This window comes from Ylistrum balloti, unplaced genomic scaffold, assembly GCF_031769215.1.
Source record: "Ylistrum balloti isolate Yb309-2 unplaced genomic scaffold, AGI_CSIRO_Ybal_v1 Utg369790, whole genome shotgun sequence".
NCBI classification, from domain to species: Eukaryota; Metazoa; Mollusca; class Bivalvia; order Pectinida; family Pectinidae; genus Ylistrum; species Ylistrum balloti.
The window spans coordinates 1,119,399-1,144,572 of record NW_026781974.1 but is presented as its reverse complement, the minus strand read 5'-3'; the positions used below and the strand labels follow the sequence as shown (position 1 = coordinate 1,144,572).

Below are 25,174 nucleotides of genomic sequence, written 5' to 3'. Positions count from 1 at the left end.
CTGGGCATCTGTCTCCATAAGTGTATCAATATAGTAGTGTTCTGGGCATCTGTCTCCATAAGTGTATCAATATAGTAGTGTTTTGGGCAAATTAGGACAAATGTTTATTCTTTTTCTTAGTTAATTGAGTGCTGGTTGAAATGGGTTGGGAGTGATCCCTCTTTGTCAGGATGTGCAAAAGGAATTCATCCCAATGTAGCCCCAATACCTGGTAGGTACAACATATGTATTACTTCACAACTGCAGTATATATGTCTCTTGTTGTGAGGTTGACATTTTTTAGAAATCCTGCTGTGGGAAAATGAAATCACCTTTCTCACTCACAGCCACAACACAATATTCCAAAAATTCGTAGGTAGCAGTTAAAATATATTTAAAAAAGGAAGTGTAAATATTTCATTCATGAACCCATGAACAAACTACTGTTAGAACACATGACTAACACAGGCACAGTAAATAACATACATGTACATGTATGTTAGTTTAGCAGTGACAGTACAAACTGCACAACTAAAATGTTGTTTCCATCACATTATCTTTAATTTTCCAAGTATAAAATTTACCCAGTGAAAACTATACAGTAACAGCTGCTAGATAGTAAATAATACACTCAGACCATCACATAAGTAACATATATATAAAAACCTTGATATTTTGGTCCGTCCAAGAGCCTGTTCTACTTAAAACTCAATCACACAAACCTAACAAATAAAGGACAGACCTTGATCCAGGATAATTCCTTGGTGTGCTAAAATCTATTGCATCCCAACCAATTAATGACATGAATGGATTTGTACACATTTAATATTTGTAACAAGAAACAATATACTTAACCAGTAACTGATTAATGATAAATAATTTACATGTTCTTATGCACCAAAAGCTAAAGTATGATAACATATTATTGTTTACAATCCTTAGCATGTCTGTAATAATTGATTTATTTGTAATTAAATTCTGCTATTGTATTTGGAATTTCTTATTAACATTTGACAACACACATGATAAAAGGTGTGTTGCAGTAATAGTGTACGGATGTAGACTCTAATTTTCTTACAAGTGGAATTATCTGAAATAATCACCAGGTATCAACTTCCTCAGTTACAAGCAAATCATATAAATAAGCAAGCAAAACTAAGTTTTCATACATCATTCTATACAATGTAAGTTATAGCACAATCACAAAGGCCTTATCATTGCACACATATACATCCCTCTAATATAACCATATCTTTCCTCAGCTAGAGTTTCATTTACAGTGCTAGACCATCTGTATTACAATGTACCATCTTTACGTTTAAATCAACAATACTCATATATTAAATGAAAAAACATAATTTCCATCAAAATAACCTCCCTCACTATTAAAACAAGAGGCCTAAGGGCCTTAACGGTCATCTGACTACAAAAAATTTCAGTAGGGAGAAGGGTTATTTTTTCTTCTTTGAATGAAAACTTACTTACAAGCTGTTTTCCATGATGAAGATGGTAGGTTTGGTGAGCAATAGGTAATTGTAAGAAGCCTTACCTACATTTTGACTGTAAAGTTGGAGTTCAATGCTACTGGTGAAATTTTGAAATTAGTGTTGCAAAGGAAAACTATGATTGCACAATCATGTTAGAGAATTACCTCCCTTGCTTCCATGTCAAAGTTTTGACGAAAAATAACAACACTTTATTGGCTACCTTTCTTTAACATTCCCACAAGTTTTTAGCCCAATGGCACCAGGGGAACTGGAAATAGTTTAAAATATGTTTTTTTCAAGATGGCTTCTATCTTGGATTTCAGACCATCCAGAAAAATAACAACACTTAGTCAGGACCATCTCGGGATCATTTCATGCAAGTTGGAGATCAATCCAACTGGTGGAACTTAAGATGAAGTTTAAAATGTCAAAAGTTTATTCACGGCGGATGACGACAGACGAAGCACAAAGGCTATTGGTTACCATGACCTTTTGGGTCAGATGACCTTTAAACATCAGTAGATATTGCTTTTCTAAAGTAAATATAATTTCTAGTCATGTCGAGATTAGGATGGTAAACCTATCATGCAAAATAAATACCTGAAGAAAAAGTGTTTCAAGATTTACTTAGCTATGACAATAATAAAGTTTCCTCCACATCAAACAATTCTTGTTATACAGTCCTCACAACATACTCCGTCCCCATGATTCATGTATTGCACATCACGTCAATAGGTCAGTCATAAATATGAATATCTATAGTCCTTATACCTTACAGTATTGTGTACTGATATGATCATAAACATAACGCCATATATATATATATAAATCTACATGAAAAAAAAAAAAAATTCAAAAGAAAATAAAAAAAATTATCACCTCTGGTTACTATTATGTAAATTTACACAAAATAACCCAAATAATAAACAATGTAATTAACACATCTGGGTACTATTAGGTATTAATTACATTCAACATAATAACCCACCTTTTCCATATTAGGCGTCAATGGCAATTATGACAAAAATATTTCTTTTCCTTTCACATGTTGTGTTGATCAGGGAAAAATTTAGAAAAGTAAATGCAGTGAAGCTTTATCATGTTGAATTCTGATAACACCAAAACCCCATTTTAATTAAGATTGTTTATGTGTTCCAGCAAATTCTTCTCTTGTATCTGTTTGTGATAACATATCCTGTTGACTTCCAGCACAAGTTTGACTTAATTTACATAATCATGTTATTTCTTTCCTTCAATAATTATTATCCTCTGTTCAAGTTTTATCCCTCACAATTTGAATGAAATTAAGCCTTCTATAATGTCTACAGTAAAAAATTCTGAAAAATGTGGTTTACACACTACCTAATTAGACTACTGTAAGTAAAACTTATTGCTTACAGTTGTGAACCATAACTGAGAGACCTGACATCATAACAACAAATCACATGAAAATGTCCCTATAATGATAAGATGCCTGGGGATCGCCAGACTTTGTAGTAGTGTCTATAGGGGACTGGTATCACAGATATTAACACTGTTCCTACACTCCTCAGGACTTGGATGTTGATAGCAATAAATTAATCTGAAACAAAATCAAACAATGTATTAGTGCTGTAGTGAGGCAAGAATGCATCCAGTAAACAGGGTCTACAATAAGAGTTACCTGTTTGAAGCTGAACATTTTATACTTATCTTACCTGTTCAGATCTAGGTAAGTCTACAATCAGTGTTACCTGTTTGAAGCTGGACATGTTATACTTATCTTACCTGTTCAGATCTAGGTAAGTCTACAATCAGTGTTACCTGTTTGAAGCTGGACTTGCTATACTTATCTTACCTGTTCAGATCTAGGTAAGTCTACAATCAGTGTTACCTGTTTGAAGCTGGACATGTTATACTTATCTTACCTGTTCAGATCTAGGTAAGTCTACAATCAGTGTTACCTGTTTGAAGCTGGACATGTTATACTTTTCTTACCTGTTCAGATCTAGGTAAGTCTACAATCATGCAACCAGACACACTACACAAATCTTACCTGATCAGAGCTAGGTAATTTTACAATAAAAGTTACCAGTAATATTACAGTTGTACTTATTGAGAGGTAAGGAGAGGTTATGATCTACATCACTTGTTACCACAAGGTAATATTATAGTTATAGCTTGTTCACAGTTGGGGGAGGCTATGATCTATATATACCACCTGTTTGGAGATGAGCAACACAAGTTTGTGTACCTGTTCAGAGCTGGGAAAGCTTATGATCTACTCACCTGTTTGAAGCTAAGCAACACTACTTTTGCACCTGTTCAGAGCTGGGAGAGGTAATGATCTATACCACCTGTTTGGAGTTGAGCAACACTATATTTGTACCTGTTCAGAGCTGGGAGAGGCCACAATCTGTCTGTCCTCCTCTGTGTAATAATCAGCCAAAATCTTGTCCACTTGTTGAAATGTTTGCTGAATGTTTACCTTCAAGGCAAAAACATATACATGAAAAAGTTTGAAGGCTATGTGAGTGATTAGGCTATGTCTCCCAAAGACATCGGTCAAACAATCAGCAAAATTTAGAAACAACAAATATCTCTTCATTATTCTTATGGCCATACAACTGACAGCATTTGATCTAGGACCCTTACTTTTAATGTAAAAGGTTTGACGTCAACATAAAATTGACGATATCTGAAACTTTTTTCCAACTGAAAAGAATGACTTTTAATGCTAATAGTTTTTTTTTTTTAATGGATGCAAAATTTCATAGTGATCTATCATGATCTACCTTAACTGGCTTGAAGAGAATGACCTCTGTGTCTCTGTTGGCCAAGTACAGAGCCATAGATCGTTGGACTGTGGGGAGACGTGTCTTGAGATTGCGATATGTCTCTGCTATGACATCATGTAACTTCTCTGGCGTGGCAAAGGGCTGTTGTCGTAGTGTTACATTTCTGGTCGGCTCCTCCGTCTTCATACTAATAACTACACTCGCCTGAAAACATCATTTACATGATTATACTAATATCTACACAGCCTGAAAACATCATTCACATGATTATACTAATATCTATGATCACAAGTACCTCATGCTACTAAATGATTATATTGCATTTCTGTAGAGGATCAATTTACAATATCATACATACGTACCCTGGACAGAAATGTCTGAAGTGGTTCTGTAAACAGCCCAGTAACATGGTGTATGAAATCTTCACAACTTTTCTTCAATTGCTGATCAACATCTCTCTTGGAATCAACAAAATATTCAGTCACTTGTGGCGTTCCCTGCAAAATCAATTTTGCATCATTTTGCCCATTATTTCTTCACAATTTCACGAGAAAATATGCATTAATTATATATCAGACTTTTCAGATCATATGTGATTTATCATGACTTTTCATGGTCCAAGAAGATTTATGAAACAAGTATAAGAATGTGTCATAGTAATCTGCATCTGTTGAGCTAAAAGTAAAACTTTTAATCAAATTCTTCAAATTTTTATGAAACAAAACCTTTTGGAAGATATTTTTCATCTCTTGGTAATAAACACATTTACATGGACATTTAGTAGAAGACCTGTCTTTGTATGTCAGCCTTGAAGACATTTTCCTCCTTAATGGCATCATGTAATGTTGTCTCAACTCTATTTTACAATGTTACAATAGGTCAGGACTATAGTTATGTAAATATGACATGAGTACATGTTAAACAAGAGGCCCATGGGCCTTAACGGTCATCTGACAAAAAGCAAGCCAAACCTAGAAAGTGGGTTGAGGTCATTCATTTGAACAAACTTGGTAGCCTCTCCTCCAAGCATCTTACAGGCCCAATATCAGCACTCATGGACTTTTGCTTGTTGAGAAGAAGTCGTTTGTATATTTTAACATATTTGACCCCTGTGACCTTGAAAGTGGGTTGAGGTCATTCATTTGAATAAACTTGGTAGCCTTTCCTCCCAGCATGCTACAGACCCAATATCGGCACTCATAGACTTTTGCTTATTGAGATGAAGTCCTTTGTATATTTTAACATATTTGACCCCTGTGACCTTGAAAGTGGGCCAAGGTCATTCATTTGAACAAACTTTGTAGGGCTCCATGCCAGCATGCTATGGGCCAAGTATTAGCCCCCTAGGCCTTCTAGTATTTGAGAAGAAGTTATTTAAAGATTTTGACATATTTGACCCCTGCGACCTTGAAAGTTGTTCAAGGTCATTCATTTAAATAAACTTGGTAGCCTTTCCTCCCAGCATGCTACAGACCCAATATCGGCACTCATAGACTTTTGCTTATTGAGATGAAGTCCTTTGTATATTTTAACATATTTGACCCCTGTGACCTTGAAAGTGGGCCAAGGTCATTCATTTGAACAAACTTTGTAGGGCTCCATGCCAGCATGCTATGGGCCAAGTATTAGCCCCCTAGGCCTTCTAGTATTTGAGAAGAAGTTATTTAAAGATTTTGACATATTTGACCCCTGTGACCTTGAAAGTTGTTCAAGGTCATTCATTTAAACAAACTTGATAGCCCTTCATCCCAGCATGCCACAGGCACAATATCAGCAATCTGAGCCTTTTGGTTATTGAGAAGAAGTTGTTTAAAGATTTTAACATATTTGACCCCTGTGACCTTTAAAGTGGGTCAAGGTCATTCACTTGAACAAACTTGGTAGTCCTTCATCCCAGCATGTCACAGGCCCAATATCTACACTCTGAGCCTTTTGGTTAATGAGAAGAAGTTGTTTAAAGATTTTAACATATTTGACCCCTGTGACCTTGAAAGTGGGTTGAGGTCATTCATTTGAATAAACTTGGTAGCCTTTCCTCCCAGCATGCTACAGAACCAATATCGGCACTCATAGACTTTTGCTTATTGAGATGAAGTCCTTTATATATTTTAACATATTTGACCCCTGTGACCTTGAAAGTGGGCCAAGGTCATTCATTTGAACAAACTTTGTAGGGCTCCATGCCAGCATGCTATGGGCCAAGTATTAGCCCCCTAGGCCTTCTAGTATTTGAGAAGAAGTTATTTAAAGATTTTGACATATTTGACCCCTGCGACCTTGAAAGTTGTTCAAGGTCATTCATTTAAATAAACTTGGTAGCCTTTCCTCCCAGCATGCTACAGACCCAATATCGGCACTCATAGACTTTTGCTTATTGAGATGAAGTCCTTTGTATATTTTAACATATTTGACCCCTGTGACCTTGAAAGTGGGCCAAGGTCATTCATTTAAACAAACTTGATAGCCCTTCATCCCAGCATGCCACAGGCACAATATCAGCAATCTGAGCCTTTTGGTTATTGAGAAGAAGTTGTTTAAAGATTTTAACATATTTGACCCCTGTGACCTTTAAAGTGGGTCAAGTTCATTCATTTGAACAAACTTGGTAGGGCTCCATGCCAGCATGCTATGGGCCAAGTATTAGCCCCCTAGGCCTTCTAGTATTTGAGAAGAAGTTATTTAAAGATTTTGACATATTTGACCCCTGTGACCTTGAAAGTTGTTCAAGGTCATTCATTTAAACAAACTTGATAGCCCTTCATCCCAGCATGCCACAGGCACAATATCAGCAATCTGAGCCTTTTGGTTATTGAGAAGAAGTTGTTTAAAGATTTTAACATATTTGACCCCTGTGACCTTTAAAGTGGGTCAAGGTCATTCATTTGAACAAACTTGGTAGCCCTTCATCCCAGCATGTCACAGGCCCAATATCTACACTCTGAGCCTTTTGGTTAATGAGAAGAAGTTGTTTAAAGATTTTAACATATTTGACCCCTGTGACCTTTAAAATGGGTCAAGGTCATTCATTTGAACAAACTTGGTAGAGCTCCATGCCAGTATCCTCTGTGCCAAGTATTAGCCCCCTAGACCTTCTAGTATTTGAGAAGAAGTCGTTTGAATGAAAAGTTTACGGACGGCGCACGGCGCACGGCGGACGACGACGGACGAAGCATGATGACTATAGGTCATCGGACCCTTCGGGTCAGATGACCTAATAACACAGAAACTATGTCAGTTTTTTTCTCCAGAGCCCTACTCTGGACCAATCAAATTACTTCTCTTGTGCCTTCAATTTTGCCATGAAATGTTCCAGGTTTACAGAGAGTGATAGTGAACATAACCTCCGGAGTGTCCAGGATTAGATGTTAACTGACTAATCACCTACAAATTGGTTTTAAATGTTTAAACAAAAAAATTGATGAATTCAGTACTGGGACAAGAAATTACCGATATGACTGGTCAACTCAATCAAAACTATAAATAAAGTTATATCAGATTTACTGGAAAAGTCTTATCATCACTAGTGATGCTATAAGCCATATCATACTGTATCATAAAAGCAATGATATATGCCTTTATTAAATTTTACATGCCTATATCTAAACCTTAGGATATATCATACATGCTGATCTTACCTCCAGTATGAATTGTAGTAATGCATTGGTGCTGTTTAAAGCAAACAGCCTGGACTTATTGTTTACAAGACCATATGCTGCACCTGCAATTAGAAATTTATTTTTTACATTGAAAATCAAATCATATTATCAGGCATTGTAGGAAGATAAGGAAATATTGGTTTAGGAAATTATTATCATCATGTCAAACTATAAAAACAGGGAGGCATCTGAAGCTAGGATTCAACTGCAGAGAATGATACTACACTATCCACCAAATCCATTTTGCTCTCATTCAATCTCAATCTACAGAGAAGTGACATTCATAGTATAGTGTATGAAATGTCGTCTTTTTCTAAAAGTTTACAAACCATTCAGTGTCTGCAATCTTTCAGGCTTCTATCCTGACTTTTTCGTTTCGTCATATTTTTCATGTTATTGATTAAGTGATCTTAGGCCAAGGTCAGTGTTTTTTTTGCCAAATTTAATTGTGTTTCATCCAAGAAAAATTGTTTTCAAATATTATGACTTAACATAAATGATTCTTTGGAGGTTATCAATAAGGTAAAGTGAAATAGGACAAAACAGGTTATAAGATGACAAAGTCCAAATAAGGTAAAGTGAAATATGGCAAAACTGGTTTTAAGATGACAAAGTCCAAATAAGGTAAAGTGAAATATGGCAAAACTGGTTTTAAGATGACAAAGTCACTCAATATCTCATATTTACTGATTAACGAATGCATTAGAATACATGTATCTTCCTTTGAAAGGAAATGTTACAGACCGTCAACACAAGTGTTGTAAGGGTTAGTATGATGGTGATGCTAAATACATCTGACTTGTTATGTTAAATCTTAACACAGATACCCAGTTACCAACAATAAACAAAGAACTACATTTTAGTTAGTCACAAGACAAACACGGTACAGACAGTATCTTCTCATCACAACACTAGACTGCTTTAAATAACCAGAGTGATTTAATGGATTATTATGTGTAAAGTTCATACAGGTTTTCCATAAAACTGATTCACTTAATGTACAGAAGTCATAAAATAACTTCAGAAATATGTCATTTGAACTCTATTTCCTTCTTATCAGAACACATATTGAACATGCACACTCATCATTCATAGCTGATAGCTGACTTGGTGGACCTAAAACACAAACACAAGTTGTATCATTACAGAAAAAAAGAAACTGAATGCACTTAATAGATTATTTATCTACTTTATATTCACTATGAGCTACTTATTGTAACTGTTCTTCTCAACAGAAAAAACCCCACAAAACTAAAAGCAAACTTGATACAGATAAACTTAACAAGCTGGAGAGTAGGCATCAAGAAAGTAAGTAGTTTAAAATACATGTAAACATGACATTGCATTGTCCATATTTTTCCATGCATGCTTTACCAAAGCTCTATTTATATATTGACATCACAAAACCTGTTATTTAATATATGTTCAAACTAACTGAAGTCTAGCTTCTACTTAACTATTTCCAGCCATGTTACTTAGCATAGACAATTTCCTTTGACAATATGTTTATGAATCACAGTAACATAAGATGAGTGATTGCTAAAATTTTAACAGTGGTTTTGTTTACACTGCATGCCTTAACTGACAAATATAAGATGCAGTTGCAATCCACCAGCCTACACCATGCTAGAACTAAGATGCTAACATTGCACAGACAGCATGACATAATACACAAAACTGTGGTGATAATTAATACAAGGGGAGATAATACATACAAAGGGAGACAACACCAGACAGGCAGAATGAAATACTGGGAATAATTTACAGGCTTATCAATATACAGTGTTCAAACTTGTCATATCTGATATCACTTAGACAATCTAATAACATTAAACCCAAGACAATGTAAAGAGGAGAATATCAAGTATTTTCAGTGTGTTTCAGACTTGAGAGGACAATCAGTTACCTTAATATAGGTCTGAGTTGGTTATCTATTATAAAGTACATGTACCCATTATTTTTCTGACTTTAAAGAGCAATATTATGACAAATGACAAAAGTGATAGTTTTATTTTGCCAGTTTCACACAAAAACATTAATATTCTGCAGTATCACACATTTTCTGATCCCTTCTTTAATTTACTGATCAGAAATGACCATGGCTCCAAAGACAAGAATCCAGAACAACAAAATTTATTAAACCAGCAAAACATCTGTTTTCTAAATAAGATAATTCTTTTTTGATTTCAAGTTAATTTCCAATATCTGTCAAAATTTCTTGTTTTTAACCCAAAAAACTTGGAACAAACATCCTTCAAATCTCCACCTCACTTTTAATTTAAGTTGTACACCTACCTATATACTAAATTTTACTGTTGCAGTATTTGAAAATTTTGAAACAGAGCTAAATATGATATCTTAACACTGGTTGTGGGCTCTAACACTAATGTCATGTTTTCAGTCAACTCTGCACTTTTGTTATGGAAAAAAAGAGACAATCATAAAGTCAAAGCATGGCTTTGCTAACAAGAGATAAAAGACAGCAAGTATATGGCACTGTACATTCAGACAAGGAAGTAACTCTTAAAGACAAATGAGAGAACACTGTTCTTGATGAGGTGAAAATTATCCCAGTGTGAAAAAAAGCCAGCAGAAAATAGTTACCCAAAAACTTATGCCCAGCTTGTGATAAACTCAGGTCTGCACAGTAAATAAATCATGGTAGCAGTATTAATAAAAACTCCAAACATTCTCAACTATGAATGTTTATTTGACTTTGTAAATTAAAGAACAAAATAAAAGTATACCGAACATAACAAAATGTTTATTTAAAAAGGGATTTTAATGAGTTAAAGGCATTTCAAAAAGGTACAGTAACACTCTCTGCTTCATATTAATTTTCATATCTACAAATTTACAAAGATGTGATAATTTTTTCATGGAATCAAAGTGCTTTAATATTTAAAGGAATTCTATAAAAAACAGAAATACACATCAAACCACTAGATCATTGATTCAGATTAAGATGAGAATGCTTGTGAAACAGAAAACTGCACAGAAATTTTAGCAAGTTAGAAATCATCAAAAAAACACTTTCAAAAAGTGGTTTATCATATTAGCTTGGATGCCTTAGTTTGTTTGACTGATGAGTATAAGTAATGTTATGGGAATCTGTTCCCTCACATTATGTCTAGACTGTGAGTTTTCCTGACTACCACAAATGCACATGTACTTTAGCTATGTGTTTCAAACTGGACAAATATGGATTTTACTGCTGAAAGGAAACTGTTTTTAGTGGTATTTTCTAAGGAATCTAAAATAATAATTCATGTCAAAATAACCCAAAAAACTAAAGAAATCTACAGAAAAAAAGTCATTGTAACATATTAATACATGATTACTCTAAACCAGTCATCTGTGCATGTTGATTATTTGATGATATTTTTGGTCACAATGTGACTGATATAAAATAACACATATATGTGTATATGATGATAGCACCACATGGGTGTTGTATGTAGCTACAAGTTGTAGAAGTGATACACACTGATATATATCCATTTATATAACCATGTACTGAGGTGAACGTCTGGCTGCATGTACTAGTACCTAAGAAAGAAATATTAACCAACACAAAGTAATCACCTACTTTATGAAAATTTTAAATGTATACTGGTGATCAATTTCAAAGGAGTCTATTTTCAACCAAAGTATAAAATTTCAATATATATCCTCCCATAAAAAATAAATAAATAGCATATACACATAAATATAAGCTGCAACATATCATTATTATACCTACCTTTGAATTTACTGAAATCAAGTGAAGTTTCCCTAATAGAAAAATCAGCTTGGAAAGGAGCAATTTGTTCACGTAAAATCAGAAGGTGTTTGATGATGAACAGCTCTCCATCCAATACATTCTGGAAGGTTGAAAATAAAAATAAACAGGTGAATATAGATAGATGTTTACAGTGAATAAGGGGTTTATATAGGATACTACAACATTTTAATCTGGTCTTTTCACATTCATTTAAGTTCAATATTTTACTATATAACTTTATTCCTTAACATGATGGTGCAAATTAAATTGCATGACAAAAAGACATTGAAATTTGGAATTAATACTAAGGATTTTCTCATATTTTCTCCCCTTCAATAAATGGAAGCAACTTTTCAAACCTTTTTACTTTATTGTACTTCACACAAAACCTAGGACTTTTATTCAGAAGAGTACTTTTTTATTACTCTATCAAAAGAAGAATAAATTTACACAATCACTGATATTTCTAGACCCTGTTTCCAGATCAACAGAATCAAAGGTTTACATCTTGCCAGTGCCTACCAGCTTTCAAACACAGAGCAGTTGACATAAATGTCGGATGTTTTTCACAACAGACCTTGCGTTTTGTGATGCCATCCTTGGCGTTCTGTAGACTTTGTATACAGGACTGGAGTGCCTCCTGAGACAGACCTTGGAAGGTAGTTTTCTGTTAACAAATAATATAACAGAATAACAGTAGGGATATAGTGTAACAGAATCCTAATTACAGACAGAAAATAACATTGTCTAAAAGAAAGTATTTTCTGAATTTACATTAAGAGAACAGATACCACTTGAAGCGATGATAAGTCATATCTACTGCTGTTCACAAGAATAAAAATTAATGTCATGATTTTTGTAAATATTCTCACTCCTTGGATAAAAGTGAGAGGAAGTGTGATTACTTCCCCTAGCTTATTCCAGAGTAAATATAGTATACTTTCATGTTGTTGTGGTGAGTAGTGTTGTGTATTGTACTTACATCTATACACCTGTAGAGCTTAGACAGGGTGACTAGTGTCCGGCGCACTGTCGGGTACCACATACCATGGAGGTCAGCAGGAGATAGAGGCATGGAGGTCCCTATATATATACATAATCCAAAAAATAAAAATATTAAAATCATTTAAAAGGATCCTAAAGGAATCTTGGCGGTACCATCGATTATTTTAATTTAGATTGTATTTGCGACTGATCATTTCTGTTCTCTATTCATTGTTTGATACTGATACAACAGTAGTATTTTTGTAAAAAGAATGAAGCAGATATGGAATTAAAACTGGAAGTTCACAGCATACTCGAATATCCAATGAAGCTGAAAATACACAATTTGAACCTTTATTGAAAATATCTATCGTTTTTATCATTATTCCTTCATCTGTTCTTAGGAAATAGAATTACAAACTTCCAATATCAAAACCATAAATGGCTGCTCGTAGTCACTTTTAATATCAGATGAGTTCAGAATGTGGAGTGCACAACTAGAACCCATATTGATGACACCTGAGGACCATGACAGTCTATAATCATGGCCAGTCTGTATGTTCTGTGAGGTGAGTCATCAAACAAAGGACCATGACATTCAGTGATCACGATCACCTTGAGTATTCTGTAAGGTGAATAATTTAACAAAGAACAACAGGAGCAAAGTGTCCAGACCAACAACACAACTATGAAAGCAAAAAGCTATTTCTAAATTTCCTGAGAAACATGAACTGCCATCGATATGGAGCATTAAACTACACACCTTGGATCTTCACCAGAAGTTGTGTAGGCCAATGTACCACCACCTGAGTGGTCAAGACCTGCTTTCAGTTCTGTACTAACCCTGAGGATGTTGTGGGTCCCCTCCAACATTAGGTGGGCCCATCTCTTTCTGATCACCATCTGTAATCTCAGCTACCTCCAGACTGGTATTGGAAACATTTGAGAGTGACCTTTTGTGACCTTCACCCACTGACGATACTGAGGATGTCCTTTCCTTGGCATTCTGACTGTTTTTAATACCCTCTGCTATACTCTGCAAAACGGTAAACATTTTACTTCTTAAAAGATTGTGCAAAATACACTAAAGTGAATAGCACCTTTAAATAAATTTTAGAGTTGGATACAGAAGAGTGAAACAATGAAATAGACTATCATACAGCTGCTTTGTCCATTTAGGACTCGTCAGTGAGACAAAGGGCATTAATTTTGAAGCCTCGGAGGGAAAAATCCAAAGTAATCAGAGGGAAAGTAAAAAAACTAGATGGGGAAGTGCACTAGCTCCATAATTCAATCAATTTCCACCATATATCTGATAACTTTAGAACAAAATCAAGTACATGTGTATATCTGAACTGTGACACTATTTGAATGAAATAACACATGGTATAAAGGTGATAGCGAACATAAAATAGGAAACTCTTTCCTGACTGGGACTGAGAAATATCTATACATATGTACAAAAATCAACATTCACTTAAGTCTGTAAAGGAAAAATAATAACGAGAATCACAGGCAATCCAAGGTTCCCCTGATTTCAAAATCCTGTAACACCATAAAGTTATTCCTACCTCCATCATCTCCAGCTTCTCTGGGTAAGCAAGGTCACCTTGGGCAGCATTATAGTTGAGAATGTCAGCCTTGATACAAATGTATGTCCTATACACAAGTCGCTCTTGTACATCCATCAACATCTGCTTACAGATTGTCTCAAAGGCTCCAAGCTCTTTCACTATAAATATTTTGAATCAAAGATTTCAGTTTTCAAAATTACTAAGATTACAATTATTCATTAACTCAGTGAAGATGTATTGTGTTTTGTTTCATGTCACTGGCCTTAATATAGCTATGGAACAGTTCTGATCTCTTTGACAAGCATGCTATTTATTTGTGCGGTCTCTCCTAAATGGTTTTAGCTTGGTTTGCAGATATTGCAGAATCAAACTAAAACCATTGTATTTCGGTATTTTTACTATAGTTCTAAGCTTCCCGATAAATCAATATTAAATATCAATACTTAATACTACAGAATGAGGTACAATCCATCTACACAGGATAATATTCCTATTAGCTCTTGACAAACATTTGTGGTGTCAGTAGCTAACTATCATCTTTCTGATCAAAATAGCTTTGTATCTAATTTGTTTACCCCTTTTTTAAGGTGCTCTTTGTAGGTAAATACAGTACATATGTACCATTAAACATTTGTTGACACTTTTTTTCTAGTATAACATAAAGAATTTCATCAGTAATGACTTTTCACTTATCATTCAAGTTTTTTTTTGTTGCATTTCATTATATTGATTTGTCTATGGCCAAGAACATGACAAGAGTATCTATACATCAACATTTTATATTTTACAGTGGGGTGTGTCTTAAAGTTCAATCTGAATGATGAAAAATAAGGGATGAAGTGGATAAAACACTGACATTACCTCAGTCAGACAGCTAGCAGTATATGAGAGTCATTTTACACTTTTGTCTATTCAATGAACAATAAATAAAAATAAACATCTTCTAAATCTATCTAAACCAAATTAATCAATCTCATTCTAACCAATGCTTACCGTTATTCTGTACATGTTCCTCAAGCATCTCTATCTTGAGGATGGAACATAACTCTGCTAATGTTTCCAAGTGGTTGATGTGGATGATGAGAGGTCGGAACATGTCATACAGACTGTTACAAAGGTGTTCTAACATCTCACTATGAACAGAAACATTTGTATGTGTACAGTTCATCTACAAATGGAAATACTGGTACAATTTATCTACATGTATTGGAAGAAACATTAGTTGAACAGTATGAAAAACAAGAATACGAAATTTGAAATTTAGAATGCTTATTAGGTAATGGAGTGTTTGTAAAACATATCTATACATTGAAAAACACTTTTAAAGATTGTTTACTATACTGTGAGAATGACAGATTTGTCTCCCTTTAATCATGCATCGAAAATTGATATCAATCAAGATAAATTGATTTAAAAAATGATGATAGGATAAAATGCCTGACTTGTAAGACCTTTCTCTTGGAGATACATGTAGTGTTTCCATTTCAAAATACTCTATCCCTCAGAATAAATTCCTACATATATTCTGTTCTGTGATCATATTTCTTAAGAGATGAGTTATCGGGGATCCTGAAGCACAAGATTTATTTCAAACAACACAGCTTTACGGTAAGCAGCAGTCTTAAATCTTGAGGGGTTCTGAAGATTATACAAAACTTACTCTAATCTTTCAGTTGGTTTGGAGAAAAAGTTGAAGTAGAGTTGATGTTCGTCCTCGCATACATGGACCATAAAGGCACAGCCACTTCTCATCTGTTATAATGTTGTAACAATTATATCAAACAACAAACAAAAATTCATTAAAACCTCTACTATTATATTAAACACTATAGTCAAAAACGAAATTAGGCCACAAAAGCACTTCAACCTTATTACTTCAGTGTATACCCAATGCTGCTGTGTTTGGTAGACTGGTTGGTGACATAAAAAAAAAAAAATACAAAATGTCTTTCTATATAAGGATATGAATATCCCTGCAAATGTATGACCTCTGATCCTTGGACCTTGACTGAAGATCAACCTTAATAAGTGCAGATGTAACATTTGATGTTAGGTTACTATGGTGGTAAATATGAACCAAATCTGAGAAGATACAACATTGATTCAGAAAGGGAAGTGACATGACATGACATGATGGGATCGAATGACAGACAAAGCTAACTCTATAACACACACCCTCCCATAAAATGGTGGGAGGATAAAAAAAAAACCCAATCTGTCTTACCACTACACGGATTTGTATACTGAGTGGCCGTAGGAATGTATTATGCCTGACTGACGACAATTTGTATCACATCAACCTGTCACTACAGCAATTGTTGGAGGAATGAATCAGCCAGACCAACAAAATTTTACATAATATCAACCTAAATTAGCTTAATACTCACCAGAGCACAATGGTCACGAGCGTGTTTTGTAGCCAGGTCTGTAACAGTCGATGACACACTTGGTCCCAACAGCACCTCTCTCTGTTGAAAGTAACACTGATGACAATCCGCTAGTATCTGTACATACCTGAAAATCATATAAATGGTTCTGTTGTATACAAGTTTCCATATTTTTCAGACTGCAAGTTAGAGAGGTTCAACTCTGTGTTGCCATCCCTCCATTCCAGGTAAAAAACAGAGCACCAAGAAAATAATCTTAGTTGGCATTGCAAGCATACATTTGAATAATATCAATCAGAAAACTTGAGGAAACTTGATGAAAAGCTGCATTAAAATTTAGTCAGTATAATCACAAGCTTCCTGGCAATCTTGTCCATCATTGGAATCAACTATACCTGGATTCCCATCACATACACACTATGTCACTTACTCTGGACTTTTATCTACCCTCTGTTCCAGTTCCTCCATCAGAGATTTCACGCGAGGAGCGTTGGCTCGAAACTTTCCATAGAATAATGTGAAGGCATTGTCACCAACACTGACAGTATCCTATAAACAGGTAATAAAGTTACCATTAAAATCAATAGTAGACTTCATTACCATATAGAGGTTTACATACAGACTTAAGGATGTTTGCTCCCTCTCTCTGGCAGAAATTAATGGATTCATGTTATGCTCATCAAACGATTTCTTCAAGGAAATCACCAGAAACATTTAAAACTTCAACTGATAACAAGAGTAATTTCACATCTTAATATTGACCATTGTATGGCACTGCTATAGTAAAACCAGTGGTGTATTAACAACTCATGAAATGCCAGTAGGAATGTTGTAAGGTATGTAAATGAACAGAAGTGGCCTTCCCTTGTGAACAGGGGTCCTGGGCATTCATATTGCCTTTGAAAGCCAAGTGAAAGTAGTTTGTAGTTCCATACCAAATACAGATTCATGGACATGCACATTCCCTGTTCAAATTTGATTTCTTAATTACAGAACTTTCAAGAAACTATATTCATTGCATATTTTCAATTTCAACAAATATTCAATATGAACTAATGTCTACTTTCGATCCTATGTTTTGTTAGAATGACAGCCAAACTTCAGTGCTATCACTATCAACTTTCATAGTACTGACCTTAGTTGGCTGCACTTGCTGTGTAGCCATTTGTAAGATGTGTACCACATGACATTTAATAAGATTTAAAGCACGAGCAAGGCAGTGTCTAAACTTGGTGAGGTAAATTGCAGATTCCTTACAGCGTGCCTAAAAACAGAAGAAATCATCAGAATTAGACTTCTAGAAACTATATATCAATATCACTGAAATGTAGATTTTTTTAAAAAATAATAATGTTAATATCTAATTGTAAATGATGTTTACTTACATTATTTGATATATACAGTATACACTCATCTAACCGGGACAGCATGGGCACAAAGGATTCATTGGTGACAGTTAGAGTGGGAGACCCAAGTTTCTGAAACAAAAATGTTTTTCCATACTCCTTTAACTTTCCACTGCTTGCAGTAAAACATTGAAATACTGTGTACAGACACATACTCTGGATGTAGCAATGAAAGTAAAAGATAATCTTGGGATCCAGAGAGATCTTGGCACCCACAATTGTTTGCTCTTTATTTCTTTTCTAAAAGATGGGTCTTTTACCTTCTTTTATGTTCTTTCTCCATTCTTGTTCTAAATTATGTGAAATTTGAAAATTCCAACATTATTAATCTCTAATTGTCAAATCAAAAATGGTAAACTATTAACCCATTTTGGTTTTTATGATCAGACCAGATATCAAAAGGGCACGGCTAGAGACCAAGAGGAACTTATATATAACATTTGACAAAGATCCATCCAGTACAGTACTTCTTAAGAAAAAGAGATAAAAACTTATTGTCAAAGTCCAAGATGCCTAATAATATATTTGATTAGATAAAAATCAAAAGTCTAGACATTAGGTCACAATGACCTACATTTAGGCAGTTACATTTTGTCATCCCTAGTTACCGTAATACAATACAAAAGTTTTGATGACAAATATTTTAAGTAACAGGAGACATGTCAAGAAATATATACAAGTTAATGTGACATAGGTTCAATAATAAACAATTCCTAAGTATTTAGCAATAGCAAGACAACATCTGATGAACAATACGCTTCAAGATTTAATTTCCTTACACGTTAAAGAATTTTTCTATAATTTCAGTTACATCTAAGATATTAAATAAAAACTTTAAGCCAAACAAACCAAGTGAGGCAATTTTATGCTTTGTTTACATAACTTGTTTAATACAAATTGTACACACTATAACATGCTTGGGTCACTTACTGAAGATATTCGGTCCAGCTCATTGAAGTAAGACAACTTATTGCTGATGTTTTCTGCTGTGTTGATGAGGCGTGTCTGCAAAAATGTTCCATAAATATAGGTTAGCTGTTGTTTTTTAATATTAAGCTAATTATTTGGCCTCCCAAATATATAGCATACTACAATTTAATTTTTAGAGTGTACCAATGCACATCAGTATTCAATTTATCTTAGATCCTAGATTTACAAATCATGACTCGAGGTATTACAGCATACCAAGAAATCAGATATTACTTTCCCCTCACAACCAAAACCTTTAGGACTGCAGAGTCGACTCTGGAGTAAGGACCCTGTGATTTAGTGATTTTTACCCATGCTTTTACTCATTGATATTCTTAGAGTAAATACTTTAGATGAATCTCATATACATTCTGCAAAACACTGAAATCCATCCATGACAATTATAAACAAGAACCATTCCAGAACTAATACCTGTTCTGCAAGCAGATGTTCGCAGGCATCATGGAGAGCGTTTGTTTTTGTGGAGACGTGGATGTAGTGGGCCTGGAGACTGCAGAGGTAATCTAAAGCGCTCCCAACTTCTTCCAGGACTTGATCACATTGTTTCTGATATTCTCTAAGCTCCTCTATGTAACGTCTGTATATAAATTATACATCTTTATAATACAAGGTGTTGTTTGTATTAGTATGGTATCTGAAGACTATTTCAATAACCTACTGATTATCTTAGTTAGAAATGATTCTCAATAGATCTGTACTCATCAAGCTTCATCAGTTTGATGGCCAGTCCTAAATCTAATCAATCTTAGTCCAAATACATGCAAAACCTTCCCTCCAACACACTCCAGCAATATCATGATTCCAGCTCCCAAAGACATTCTACTAATGTAAAACAATTACCTCAAATGAAGGTATACTCAATGGTCTCTTCTATTAGCACATCCAGTTTAAAAATTATATTGAATGAACGACGACAGTGCGTTGCCATTGGATCAACTGTTTCAGACAGCAAAACCTTAGACTTCGGAGTTCCTCAGGGGTCCGTTCTGGGACCTAGAAAATACTGTCTTTATTCGAAACCAGTCGGGGAGATTTATCGTCGTCATAACCTTCAGTACCATTGTTATGCCGACGACACACAAATCTACATGGTTATCAGACCTCAAGACAACTGGGACATAATAGTAGCAAGTCTTGAAGCCTGTCTAAATGACATCAGTGCTTGGATGAATTCAAATATGCTCAAGCTCAATCAGGAAAAGACAGAACTGATCGTCTTTTCCCACAAGTATCAACACACTAAAGGTCTCCAGTTAAAGGTCGATGCCCAAACTATTGAGGCCGTCCAAGCTGTGAGAAACCTTGGTGTACACTTTGATAGCTCTCTGAACATGGAGAAACAGATAAACTCAATTGCCAGTTCCTGTTATCACAAAATCAGAAACATTGGGGGTATCCGTCAGTTCATCACCACAGATGCATGCAAGACATTGGTACATTCTCTTGTTACTTCTAGGTTAGACTATGGTAACGCGTTACTCGTTGGTGTAGCTGATACACTACTGAGCCGCCTGCAGAGGGTACAGAACACCGCAGCACGCCTAGTTACCCGTACTCGAAAGAGGGACCACATTACACCAGTCCTTTACTTATTGCATTGGCTGCCCGTGCGATTCCGGTTACAGTACAAGATTTTGATGTATACATACAAGGCAATAAATGGAACAGCTCCTGAATATTTGCAGGAACTTGTCACCGTTTATCGGCCATCACGATCACTACGATCGGAGACAGAATCCTTGTTGTGCATTCCGAACTCTCGGACTGTGACTTATGGTAACCGATGCTTTCGAAAGGTAGCGGCCACTTTGTGGAACAGCTTACCATCTGCTACTAGAAAGTCAAAATCCCTGGCCAAATTCAAGAGGGATATTAAAACCCACCTGTTTACGTCTGCATTTTAGACTCTCACGCAGACGTCCTGTATATACATACTTTCACCACTACTTACTTGATTTGGTTACTGTGTTACATATGTTGATTACTGTGTTATACATGTTCTGTAAATTTTGTAGTAAGATTATTATGTAATTGTGAAGTGCATTAGAGCATTTTGTCAAAATAGATAGTGCGCTACATAAATGTTGTATATTATTATTATTATTATTATTCACTATAATATAGATATTTCAAGAGAAACCTTCAATTGCCTATCAAAATATTTGAACGAAAAGGGTGATTTATATTAATTTGATTTGCAATGATGGTTTAAATGCACAAATAGTATGGCATAAATTTTAAAATTACATGTGGCTTGTTCTTAGTCTTTAGGTTTCATTTCTTGATGAAGTTTATGAAGATTGAGTTAAATCAATGCATCTAATTTCCATATACAGTAATTATAAATACGAATTATTTTACAACAATTGTGAAACAAGCTATCACTCTTGTTGGCTAAGATAGAAGTGTACAAAGGGTCTTACTGTTGAAGGAAACCACAGGACCTGGGGAATACCCACATGGTTTGGCAGGCGACCCCATACCTTTCTATGCCCTTTCTGTGAATCGAGCCCCAGATGACTAGGTAAAAGGTGAGTGTGTTACTACTACACCAACCAAACACAACACCACTTATTAGCATGTTTACCACTACATATAGAGATATTTTGCTATTTTTAGTGTTGGATTTTTCTGATTAATTGTTTATAATCTTTTAATCTCAAAGAAAGACATACAAATAATTGTCAGTTAATGTTAATGTTTCTCACCTGTAAGTTATCTCTTCATCTCTCTCAATGTCTTCTTCCACCGTGGAAAACCAGGAGAAAAACTAAAAAATCATCCATAACATTTGTACAACTTGTAAAATACTGCTCAAAAACAGTCTGATGTTCAAGCTGAATGTATTTACTATGGAACAATAGCATCTAAATCCTAATTTTCTTATCACAGTAATAAATATGTGTCGGATATGATTCAACTTTACGACATATTAACATAACCGTACATACCACTGGGTATTCCCACAGTTTAAAATACAAGAATGTAGACTTCTTTGAACGAATGTGATAGACACTATAGCTTAGTCTAGAATATGATAAAACAGCTAATCCATACAAAATTAAAATCTGTGATCTGAGAGAATCCATTAAAAAAAGAAGATGGCTAGTCAGGGAGGCAAAAGTCATACCATATATATATCAAGTTACATTTCTGATCTCTTACAAATTGACCATGCAATGTCCTGATATATACATGTACTTCTCTCTTACCTGTTGAGCAGTGTCAATTTTTTCTGTGTCATCTGACAGAGTAAAATCCTTGTTTCCCTGGTAGACGTCGCTAGTCAACTGAGAGGACAGAGATTTTGACATTGCAAATGGAACTTCATCCTCTGGAAGCTGATAACACAAATATTGAAAAAGAATATTTTAGTAATTTATTATACATAACCCTATTTTCCCTGGAGCATGTCATGCCTAAGCCATGTTATCTATTACAAATAAAACATCAATTACCAGCTACATTGTATTTGTGCTTTTGATCATACCATGACTGACTACAAATTTGGAAATTTATCATCGAATTGCTTGAGGATTAAATGTCTAATAATATGGTCTCATTCCTGTATATGACAGGAGTAAATGATGGCTTAAGAAGTTGGTGCTGAATTACAAAAACACACACCTAACAATGAAAAATTGCCACAAATATGTAACTGAATCATTTGAGAGCCTAATTGAACAGTTGGCATTGATCACATTTCTCATTATCTTCTTAAACATCTACGTGATGTCACCTCTTCCTAATAATGTCTGACAGTGTCACCTGTGTGACATGCAGCAACCAATTAATTGGTGTTCTAAGAAAAGCATAACATTTTTTTTTTTTTTTTGTCTATCAGCCATGAAATGGTTCTTCATCATCAATAACTTGTTAGCTTTAATTCCATTTGGATTCTTTGTGTGTAAAGTGTACCTAGTAAATAAATGATATTGTTTATAAAATATTTGACTACTGTAACAGGTACATTATATCTGTTTTCAACAACAAATGTGTTTTTCAAAGCTGTTTATTTGTTTTCTTTGGCTAAACTATTGAATCAATTTGAATTGTCTTTCTCCTTTGTCCCTACACGATTTGTTACCAAAATGCCCCAACACCTAACAGGTTGGGCAGAACACCACACCTGCATTTGAGGTATGTAAAAAATCTGTTAATGCATTGAAATGTGTTCATACTATGGAATTTATTCAATAAAATGACCGGTGAAACAGTATTTTTCTGAAAGATATCCAAAAATACAACCACAAATTTGCTCAGCTGATATAACAGACATGTATCGGAAACATGTCTTCACTTCTGTTTCTGGTGATATCATTGTATCACAGAGACTCTTGAGTTAGCCTTACAGTGGCCCAGAAATGCACATTTTTTTCATAAAATCATCACTTACAATGGGAATGACATTTCAATGAAAAAAATCAATGTAAAACCATTTCCAGAAAATGGCAGATTTCTGTGATCATGTGTGCTTTTCTACAGGGCAAGATTAAAGTTTTCGTTGTTTTATCTGTTTTCTCTTAAACAAGCTACATTTCTTGCCTTTTTTTCAGACCATAAACATTTCAAATAAGATTATATCCTCATGTGCCAGTCTTCAATTCACTTGTTCATTCGAATTGGAAAGCAGTCACCAAATAAGATTATTTTAAAATCATATTTTTTCCCAATATAAGACGTGCAGTTGCAATGAGGCGTGGCCTATAATTCACAATTAATTTTAATTCACTTGATAGACTGCAACAAAATACTTGCTTCCAAGGATGGATTGATTGGCTGTTTTATGATATCTGGAAGGATGTTTGGCATGTAAAAATGTGTGTTAAGAAAAAGACCCAAATTTGCCTATGAAACGAATGCTCTTATTTTACAATGAATGGATTTAATCAAGATTTTTGTTCTTTTGATACATGATACAGTTACCAATAACACCCGTGTGCTAGGTCATTTAGTTCATGTAATACAATTCAACTCATATACAATGGTCAAACCTAAAACATATTGCGGACAGGAACTGATGTTCAGACGATATATAGACTATACACTATAGTTACTGCTATTAATGTGGAGGCATATATTGCACATACATACATATATTTATATATATCAGAAGCATCAACAACCAGAAACAAGTTTCCAGCAATAGGCTAATGTTGGTTTCGGGTCGAGAACAAATTGATAAAGGCACGGGAGCATATGTATACTCGCATTATACTGTCATACAATTTACATGTAAAGAAAAAAATCACAAGATATGATGTACCTGGTTTATTAAACATACAACTTTGGAAAAATCACCTGTAGTGATAAATCATTATTAATGTAATGGGATTCTTTATAAACTAGATATGTTCCTTAACCGAGAACCTATGGATAAGAGCCAAGGCCGGTTTCGGCCAGAACGACATTAGGACAAGTACTGACATCTTTAGGAAATGGCCTTTCTGACGTTTTTGATGTCAATTCCAACAAAGCATCCTTCTGAGTGCCAGTAAGTGGAGCTGTGGATTCAGTGGTTGATTCCCAAGCATGCAAACGATCACGTATCACTCTCTGGTTGACAGGTAAAGCCAACGTGTCCGCCATTATTGATAGGTTCTATAAAATTAACGAATTGCAAGTAAATTTAATGAAACGCACTGTTAAGTTCAAATATTCATATTACGAAAAGATAAAACCATTTTCAATTACAAGTATATTATTGAATTTAATTTGATCGAAATCAACGATGGAATGCTAAAACAAAAACGAAAAATAAAGGTAAGGTTGATATAAATTACAGAATATTTTTTCTCAGCGTGAAGATATTTGGGCGGGAAATTCAAATACATACAATGTACATATTAACAAAATAAATATTCAGCATGTCTAAATTTAGAATAATTACATGTATGGATTTCGATATTGAAGCATGCAGTGAGTCAGACATTAAAACACAGTATCGTTAAATTACAGTAACTCATCCTAATGCTGTTTTTTTCATGATCTTATCAGGTCATCTGACCCAAAGGGTCTTAATGACCTATAGTCATTGTGCTTCGTCCGTCGTCGTCATCCAACATTTCAATTTTCTTCTTACATTTCACCTATGATATTTAACTCCAACTTGTCTGTAATGATCCTGGGATGGTCCTGACCATGTGTTGTCATTTTAAAGTCTGTTTAAAA

The 25,174-nt window shown here is 34.6% G+C and overlaps 1 protein-coding gene across 1 annotated transcript; it reads right to left on the bottom strand.

Annotated features, from left to right (window-relative positions):
- Positions 1-518: 518 nt before the first annotated feature.
- On the bottom strand, positions 519-24,592 carry LOC132544291 (conserved oligomeric Golgi complex subunit 3-like). Its single transcript, XM_060207866.1, has 22 exons — positions 24,431-24,592; positions 22,216-22,344; positions 21,712-21,773; positions 19,415-19,580; positions 18,944-19,018; positions 17,993-18,085; positions 17,743-17,871; positions 17,038-17,156; positions 16,608-16,734; positions 15,881-15,972; positions 15,214-15,353; positions 14,218-14,378; positions 13,490-13,682; positions 12,645-12,745; positions 12,240-12,329; positions 11,642-11,762; positions 10,504-10,539; positions 7,879-7,961; positions 4,606-4,740; positions 4,241-4,447; positions 3,835-3,933; positions 519-3,048 (listed from the first exon to the last, which is right to left on the bottom strand). Exons 1-22 carry the CDS (start codon positions 24,590-24,592, stop codon positions 3,016-3,018), a joined length of 2,553 nt encoding a protein of 850 aa, XP_060063849.1. The 3' UTR covers positions 519-3,015.
- Between the last annotated feature and the right edge of the window lie 582 nt (positions 24,593-25,174).

Excerpts from the sequence above, each read along its gene's own strand:
- LOC132544291 (XM_060207866.1), bottom strand. The coding sequence starts at position 24,592 with ATGGCGGACACGTTGGCTTTACCTGTCAACCAGAGAGTGATACGTGAT. Across the intron at positions 15,973-16,607 it reads CTCGTGACCATTGTGCTCTG|ATGAGAAGTGGCTGTGCCTT; the intron begins GTGAGTATTAAG and ends ACATTATAACAG. Across the intron at positions 4,741-7,878 it reads TACTACAATTCATACTGGAG|GGAACGCCACAAGTGACTGA; the intron begins GTAAGATCAGCA and ends TTGATTTTGCAG.